Source organism: Chiloscyllium punctatum, chromosome 42, assembly GCF_047496795.1.
Source record: "Chiloscyllium punctatum isolate Juve2018m chromosome 42, sChiPun1.3, whole genome shotgun sequence".
Taxonomy (NCBI): Eukaryota; Metazoa; Chordata; class Chondrichthyes; order Orectolobiformes; family Hemiscylliidae; genus Chiloscyllium; species Chiloscyllium punctatum.
This window is the reverse complement of record NC_092780.1, coordinates 15,823,262-15,832,321: the sequence shown is the minus strand read 5'-3', so window position 1 is coordinate 15,832,321 and position 9,060 is coordinate 15,823,262. Positions and strand designations below refer to the sequence as shown.

The 9,060-nt window shown below is 40.7% G+C and overlaps 2 protein-coding genes across 2 annotated transcripts; both read right to left on the bottom strand.

The window, feature by feature from the left end:
* Positions 1-2,651: 2,651 nt before the first annotated feature.
* LOC140465558 (heat shock protein 30C-like) lies at positions 2,652-3,613 on the bottom strand. Its single transcript, XM_072561098.1, has one exon. The coding sequence runs from the start codon at positions 3,459-3,461 to the stop codon at positions 2,814-2,816; it is 648 nt and encodes a 215-aa protein (XP_072417199.1). The 5' UTR covers positions 3,462-3,613; the 3' UTR covers positions 2,652-2,813.
* Positions 3,614-7,469: 3,856 nt separating this feature from the next.
* On the bottom strand, positions 7,470-8,503 carry LOC140465557 (heat shock protein 30C-like). Its single transcript, XM_072561097.1, has one exon. The coding sequence runs from the start codon at positions 8,321-8,323 to the stop codon at positions 7,664-7,666; it is 660 nt and encodes a 219-aa protein (XP_072417198.1). The 5' UTR covers positions 8,324-8,503; the 3' UTR covers positions 7,470-7,663.
* Positions 8,504-9,060: the final 557 nt, after the last annotated feature.

The window sequence follows — 9,060 nt, the reverse complement described above, 5'->3', positions numbered from 1 at the left end:
CAGCTCAGGACGGAGAGAAAGTAGACTGATCATGTTCTCTAAAACATGGAGTGGGCTCATGGGAATTGACACAAACCACGAAGTAGCCATCTACATAAACCGCAAAGACACATTTGTTTCTAAGATGGTGCATCAACTCTTTTTTTTCCTCAAGGACAATCCCACAATGGGGCAAGCTGCCAAAGGAAATATTCACAGCCCCTGCACTTGAAATATACAGGAACCATCCATCAATTATTCCCATTTATGAGCTTTCATTGTCAGGACTGGTGTCTCAACAGACATAGTTAGCACATGTCAAAAGGTCTGTGTTGCCAATGCAACTAAATCAGAGGAGAATATTCTTCCTGGTTTGTGGACTGCGCTTTCTCACTTTGTCCTGGGTCTGGAGCTTTTTCCAGTAGATGGCAGCATGCCTTATATTAATAATTAACCAATGGATGAGTTGAGTTGACTTTTATAGTGTGTACTGTGATTCTGCAGATTTGCTCAGCTGTGAGTTCTGAATTCTCAACATCTACTTCTTTAATCTCCTCTAATATTTAAGAATAATTGTGACAGGCACATATATGGACATTAATCTAAGTGCTCAAACTGTCTCCTCTTCTTTTCCTGATTCCCTTCCCTGAGTATCTTCAGCACAGTTTCGGTATTACCATTCTTACATGACACTTAGCTAATAATGTAATTTATCCACCAACAGCAATGAGCAGTGCTGCTGCTGGGATGGCAGTCTTATGTTGGTTCCTCTACAGTACAAATAACATTTGAAGTTTGAAAGTTTTATGAAAGTTAAGGCTAAGTAACTGTGCACAGGTTGAGCCATTAATAAAAGTATTCAGAGATTGTAAAATTGTAAAATAATGGGCCACTTTGGTAACAGACTGCAGTGAAACACATGCTCAAAACAAATAAACTAATAGCTCTGCAGGGGATAAAATTAGAAATGTAATAGATTTCACAACTAATTGGCCAGATTCTCAACTTCACACCAGTGTAGTCCCCTGCTGCTTCATTTACAAGAATCTAATTTCTTGGAAGTTAATACCACTCTTCTCATCTGTGCTGAATAGATTCCAGAAGATGCTGGAATTTGCCTGTGGGCATCACTGAGTCAATTCATTCCTGTTTTAAACCAACACGATGAGACATTCATTTCCTTTCAGCCGATGTGTGATAAACCCAGCAAAGGAAGCAAGGTGGAGGGTCTGCCCCGTCTGCATCAATGGAGCTGAGGTGGAGATGGTCGAGATCGTCATGTTCGTAGGAGTGACGATCACCAACAATTTATCCTGGTCCACCCACATTGACGCAATGGCCAAGCACAACAACACCTCCACATCTTCTGGAACTAAGGAAATTCAAGATGTCCACAATGACTCTTAACAATTTTTATAGATGTACCATAGAAAACGCTCTAGCCAAATGCATCATGGCTTGGTACGGTAACTGTTCTGCCCAGGACCGTAAGAAACAACAGAGAGTTGTAAACACAGTAACTTTCAAATTTAATGTTGATCTCACTCGAAGGCCTTGCTGAAGTCCTATAGACAACATGTACTGCTCTGCCTTCATCCATCTTTGTGGTCACCTCTACAAAAAAAAACTCAATCACGTTTGTGAGAGATTTTGCAAGAAAAAGGAACTAATTGTAATGTGAGTTTACATCCAGAGTTCTCCATTTACTACAATAGATCGTAAGCAGCAATGTAACAGTTTACTTACCGTATTCAGAGAGACTTAAAATAACATCGAAAATGACTCTAAAAGAACGATCACTGAATTTGAAGCAGCAGAACTTATAAAAGAAAACATGTAGCAATGCTGAACATTTCTATTAATTAATTCATTAGCATTACTTTTGATGCAAAAATCACAAATTTATAATTGATAAATGAGTTTCCATTACACATGAATCTACTATGAACTTCAATAAAACTCTTTACTCTCTATCATGAAATGGTGACAGGATAGTGAACTATATTCCAGACTTAGTATTAGTTCAGTCTAAATGTTTTCATTTGTGCACCCTTTGATATAGGAGAGGGAGAGAAGATGAGGAAGGGAGGACAGCCTAGCAGACATCACAGACTGGGATGGGAGAGATTGGTAGCGGGAGCATGCATCATCTCCAAGATGTGACTCATTTTATTGCTACAGAAAGACACAGACATTAAAGATACAGGATCAGTGATATTATTTAGGTGAAACACTAAAACTTGCATATGGTGCAAATATCTTCACTGTTCCGCATGCTGATTTTTATATTAAATAGCTAATGTCAATTAAAGTGATTCCTACTATCCAGTAAGTGACTGGTGTACAGGCTGGAATCTGTGCTGGACCAAGGGGTGTTGCAGCTCATTGTGAACCTGTACGAATATCTGCTGGTCCAGAGAGATCCTCAAATGTGCTGTGCTGGCTGTTCAAGAGAATTTCATGACTGCTAGGACTGAATCAGACTTTGGAAGATATTGACGTACTGAATTCATTCTCTGGGTTGTAAATTGATTGACGTTTAAACATGTCTTTTGGTAAATGAGAATAATGCAGTCAGCTTTTCAGTGATGTATCAGATTTGTTTTTTTCAAGTAAGAAGGCAGAATCATCATAGTTAGTTTTCAAAAGTATTTATTGCACCAAAATGCATACATAAATAGTTCCTGTGAATGCTGATAACAGAAAAATACAGAACGACAAGCAATTAATATTCAGCAATACATATTCACTTCAAATCCTCAGAAATGTAGTTCTACACATGAGAAATTATTTTAACTTAAAGAGTTTGCTATAAATGAGTGATTCGTGGCCAACTATTCTTCAGCTTTCTTGTTCCCCACCTCCTTCCCACTCTCCTGTTTCTCTGTCTCTTGGTCAGGATTGAGCCGGGGAGTAGTTGTTGTATCCGAGGTGATGTTGATGGGGACGGTCCGTTCATTCACAACTGGCAGTGCCAGGCACGGGGCTTGAACCTTTAACCGACCATCCTGTGACAAACAGCATCGAAGAGCTTCAGCATCGACATCCTCTGGCAGCTGGAATTCTCTCCTGAACTCTTCATATTTGTAGCTGTAACAGCCGCTGCCATCATCACATTTCTTCTCGTGTTTTCCTGTCACCAGCACTTTTCTTCCAAATACTTTCACCCTCAGGTCTTCTGGGGAGAAATTATGGACATTCAGGGACACAGAAAAGCCATCTCCATCCTTGTCCTTGGATTGTTTTTTACCTTCTTCATTAGCATCAGATTTGTTGTCTCGAGTTCCTGGTATTTCCCCAAAACATTCTGCTGTCAGATCCTCAAGAACTCGATTGATGAACTTCATGCCCTTTCTCGTTTCTTCCACCTGTTCCCACATGTTACATTCAAGTGGTTCCCAGAGCCTGTGTGCAACAGGCGCCAGTGTGTATACAGGCTGCTGGCACAGACGTGAAGGGTGGAAAGCCCGATAGCTCAGCATTGTCTCTGCCTCTTCTCTCACTTCCCTCAAACTGACTGATGTGAACTCCCAGTCTTCAGTCTCTGATCTGCTGCAGCACTCTGAGCTCACACCTTATATATTCTACTGCCAGAAATCCAGACATTTCCAGAATGTCCTCAAGTTTGTTGGGTTTATCACACGTGAGCTGAAAATACATGACGTCACATCTGAGCCTGACTTTAAACAAGAATTACTCGACTCTGTGACACCCACTGGAGGACATCCACAGACTTCTGGAATGTTCTCAGACAGTGACAGCTTAGATGGGCGGAGCAATGTTAATGATTGACAGCTGAGCAGAAGGCTGAATCTGTGCAGGAAAGTTTGTTTTTTTAAAAACCCAGAGAGGATTAATTTATTGAAATATCAACTTGTCATCTCAGAATGAAGAGGCAGTATTTGGTCATTTTAACATTACTGTTTTCAGTGATTCATAAGAGATTGATTTGATATGTATAAGTTCGAGATGGAGTTTGAAATGCAAATACATTTTATTTACGCTAAGTAGTGTTGAACCTGTCCTAAATGTAATGAGCTCATTTGTGATCATGATAATGTCTATAAAGAAATGACATACTTAGAAATGAAGTTGCTGTGTCCTTCAATATTATAACACCGTGTTGCCAGATATGCGATTGCTGCAGGATTTAGCAACATATAGAAAACAAAGAATGCACAAGAATTGCTTTAGATCTACTCAGCAACAAGCTAGGCCATTCTGTCCATCAGTCTAGTATCATCTCTTTTGAAGCACTTTCTAATTACTTGCGTCTCCCATGCTATTTTGCCCATGCTCTGCAAATTCTGTTTTTGCAAGCATACGTATAACTTCAGTTTGCAAGAGGGCACTGAATCTGCTACCTCCTCGCATTCTCATCTTCCTTTCCAATTCACTAGAAACAGCACAACAGAAGGAGAAGAACAAACTATGTTTCAGTTCGATATACGTTCAGAGTCTGTTGACAGTTGTACTGCACTTAAAATATTCCTGTAGGATTTCCTGTGGCATCGCTCCTTTTTTTTTGAGGAATATGGATATCATTGTTAACATTTGTCGCTGTTCTGCAAGCCACTTGATTGTCAGTCAGTGTGACCCAGGAAATGTACTGATGGAACCAAGCTGCAGAGTGACATTGAGGGAAATATGACACACCTACCTGATGCTGTACATAGGGACTGTTCATTGATACATTAGATTCAGAGAGTCTTGATTAATTGTCTGCCAGTAGGATGTGTCACATCAGCCAGAAATCCTGGAGTCGGGAGCCCTGTTTAAAATTAAGGGCTCAACCGTCTAAGGTTCATATCAGGAGAATTATCGACCTTTCTGAGGGTTATCAATTTGAATTCTTTTTCCCAATTAGCAGTGGTGGCTGCAACATTGAACTTATTTGAGATTTTATGCAGATTATTGTTCAAATAAGGAGTGATCGGGTATCCGGGAGGCAGGACTATAATGTTCTGTCCATCATGGTGACCTTATGGAATGAAGAAATGATTTTGAAGGACTGAATGGCCTACTCATGTTCCAATATTTTATGATTGCAGAAACATCATAGACTCTGCGAATCCTGACAGTATGGAAGGAGGCCATTCAGCCTATCAATCTGATGCTAGTTTTGCACATCCTGGACACAATGGGCAATTTAGAATGACCGATCCATCTAACTCGCACATTTTTGTACTGTGGGAGGGGACCAGAGCACAAACCCACGCAGACACAGGGAAAACGTGCAAACTCCACAAAGATAGTTGCTTGAAGGTGGAATTGAATCTGGGTCCCTGGCGTTGTGAGGCAACAGATGCCAACCACTAAGGCCCAGTACAGTATCATTCATATTATTGAAAACAAAAACATCATAAAGGTGACTCAGGATGCAAGTAAGCTGCTTCTCCAACCCCCCGCACACCCCTCCCCCCCACCATCCCCCACCCCCCCAACCTCCATAAGTTACAATGATTATTTAACCACAAAGAAAGTGCTTGCCACCATCCAGTCACAGACTGGTATACAAGTTGGTGTCTGAGGTGGATGACAAGCTGTTGCTGGAGAAGATTGGGACGCTGCAGGGAATATCTCTGACATGGAGCTGTAAAAAAACTGGCTCACGCATAGTCTCTAAGTTTGATATTTTTGACTGACCTGAGTTGAAATTTAGGCAGAACTAGATAGACTGATTTCATGTTCTGGGTTTTAATTTCACGCAGGTTAAATAGTATCTTTATGGTAAATGACAATAATGTCAGTTAGAGTGAAGAACGTCAGTGATGTATCAGACTTGTTTTGATAAAATATGAAGGCAGAATCATCATAGTTAATTCCCAAAAGTATTTATTTTTCCAATATACATAAAGAAATAATATACATCAAAACTGCTAATAGCACAATACAGATTTACATTTAAAACAATTAATTGGATAACAATATCTTGTCCTCAGGTATTCAGGGAAATTCATTGCTGCTTTTTCAAAATTCTTACATCTTCTAAAGTCCATTGGAACAGAATCTTAAATGTCCATCTGTTCTACGTCTGTTATTGATCCCCACATCATTCTCACTCTCCTGTACCTCTCCATCTTGGTCAGGATTGAGCCGGGGAGTGGTTGTTGTATCCGAGGTGATGTTGATGGGGACAGTCTGTTCATTCACAGCTGGCAGTGCCAGGCATGGGGCTTGAACCTTTAACCGACCCTCCTGTAACAAACAGCATTGAAGAGCTTCAGCATCGACATCCTCTGGCAGCTGGAATTCTCTCCTGAACTCTTCATATTTGTAGCTGTAACAGCCGCTGCCATCATCATATTTTGCGTCTGTGTCCTCTTGTCGCCATTTCACCTGCCAGTGGAAATATCTTCTCTACATTTATCTTATCTATTCCCTTCATAATATTACATGTTTGTATAAGATCCCCCCTCATTCTTTTAAATTTCAATGAATATAATCCCATTCTACTCAGTCTCTCCTCATATGTCAACCCCCTCAACTCCAGAATCAACCTCATGAAGCTCTGCCGCACCCTCTCTCATTCCAGTACATCCTTTCTCAAGTTAGAATCCAAAACTGCACGCAATACCCCAGGTATGGCCTCACGAGTACCCTATACAGCTGCAACATAGCGTTCCTGCTTTTAAACTCAATCATTTTTGCAATGAAGGAAAACATTCTTTTGCCTTCCTAAATTACATATTGTTCCTGCACACCAACCTTCTATGATTCATTAAAAAGGACACCCAGATCCCTCTGCATCACAGCATGCTGCAACGTTTCACCATTCAAGTAATAGTCCTTTATATTGTTAGTCTTACCTAAATGGATGACCTCATATTTATTAACACTGCATTCTTTCTGCCAGACCTTTACCTACTCACTTGAAATATCAAAGTTCCTCTTCAAAGTTTCACAGTCCACCACACACTTTGCTGTGCCATTCATCTTAGTGTTATCTGAAAAATGTGAGACATTACATGTGTTCCTGAACGCCAAATCATCTCTGTAAATTGTGAATAATTGTGGTCCCAACACTGTTCCTATTTTTTATGTTGAAGTGTGTAGTATCATTAATATTGTTAAAACATAAACTGACATTTATGTTGCTTTTGATGGAAGTAACTTCACCTTCTCTCCCTGACAGTTACAATGATCAATTAACCACAATGAAAGTGTTTCCCACCGTTCAATAACTGAGTGGTGGACAGACTGGTGTCTGAGTTGGATGACAACCTGTTGTCGCTCATGATGGTGACGCTGCAGGGATTATCCCTGAGGCTGAGGTGTACACAATTATTTCAGCACAGTCTCTTCACAGTAGCTGGACATTTTTGACCGACCTGAGCTCAGACTTAGGCAGATCGTGACCACCTGATTTTGTTTCTGTGTTTTAAATTAATCCAAGTAAAAAAGGCTTCTTTCCCTTAATTGAGAATAATGTAAGTCAGAGTGACATATCAGTTTTCTTTTTATCAAGTAAATAGGCAGAATCATTATAATTAAATTTCAAAAGTATTTATTCTTCCAATATACATTCAAAAATAAACCACAAGAACATTGATAACAGCACTTTACAGGTTTCCAAGTTGAAAACTATTAATTGGACAGCAATATCTCTTTATCTCACATTCACAGAAATTCATTGCTGCTTTTAACAATTATTACATCTTCAGCTGGTCATTGTAACAGAGTCTTAACTGTTCATCTGTTCTTCATCTTTCTTCATCCCCACATCCTTCCCACTCTCCTGTTCATCTGCCTTTTGGTCAGGATTGAGCCCGGGAGTGGTTGTTGTATCCGAGGTGATGTTGATGGGGACGGTCCGTTCATACACAGCTGGCAGTGCCAGGCGTGGGGCTTGAATGTTTAACCGACCGTCCTGTGACAAACAGCATCGAAGAGCTTCAGCATTGACATCCTCTGGCAGCTGGAATTCTCTCCTGAACTCTTCATATTTGTAGCTGTAACAACCGCTGCCATCATCACATTTCTTCTCGTGTTTTCCTGTCACCAGCACTTTTCTTCCAATTACTTTCACCCTCAGGTCTTCTGGGGAGAAGTACTGGACATTCAGGGACACAGAAAAGCCATCTCCATCCTTGTCCTCGGATTGTCTTTTACCTTCTCCATTAGCATCAGATTTGTTGTCTTGAGTTCTTGGTATTTCCCCAAAACATTCTGCTGTCAGATCCTCAAGAACTCGATTGATGAAGTTCATGCCCTTTCTCACATCTTCCACCTGTTCCCACCTGTTACATTCAAGTGGTTCCCAGAGCCTGTGTGCAACAGGCGCCAGTGTGTATACAGGCTGCTGGCACAGACGTGAAGGGTGGAAAGCCCGATAGCTCAGCATTGTCTCTGCCTCTTCTCTCACTTCCCTCAAACTGACTGATGTGAACTCCCAGTCTTCAGTCTCTGATCTGTTGCAGCACTCTGAGCTCACACCTTATATATTCTACTGCCAGAAATCCAGACATTTCCAGAATGTCCTCAAGTTTGCTGGGTTTATCACACGTGAGCTGAAAATACATGACGTCACATCTGAGCCTGACTTTAAACAAGAATGATTCGACTCAGTGACACCCACTGGAGGACATCCACAGACTTCTGGAATGTTCTCAGACAGTGACAGCTTAGATGGGCGGAGCAATGTTAATGATTGACAGCTGAGCAGAAGGCTGAGTCTGTGCAGGAAAGTGAGGTTTGTTCAAACACAGAGAGGATTAATTTATTGAAATAACAACTCATGACAAGCAGGAAGGACGAGGCAGTGTTTGGTTTTTCTAATATTCGTGTTTTCAGTGATTTTGTTGATATGAATGTGATATTGGTCTGTTTCAGATGCAGGGAATTGTAAATGAGTTTTATTTAGTAAAAAAATCACACAACACCAGGTTATAGTCCAACAGGTTTAATAGGAAGCACACTCGCTTTCGGAGTGACGCTTCTTCATCACTGTCAACTGATGAAGCAGTGTCGCTCCCAAAGCCTGTGTGATTCCAATTAAACCTGTTGGACTATAACCTGGTGTTGTGTGATTTTGAACTTTGTACACTCCAGTCCAAAACCGGCATCTCCAAATCATGAGTT

Coding starts and splice junctions, on each gene's coding strand:
- LOC140465558 (XM_072561098.1), bottom strand. CDS start 3,461: ATGCTGAGCTATCGGGCTTTCCACCCTTCACGTCTGTGCCAGCAGCCT.
- LOC140465557 (XM_072561097.1), bottom strand. CDS start 8,323: ATGCTGAGCTATCGGGCTTTCCACCCTTCACGTCTGTGCCAGCAGCCT.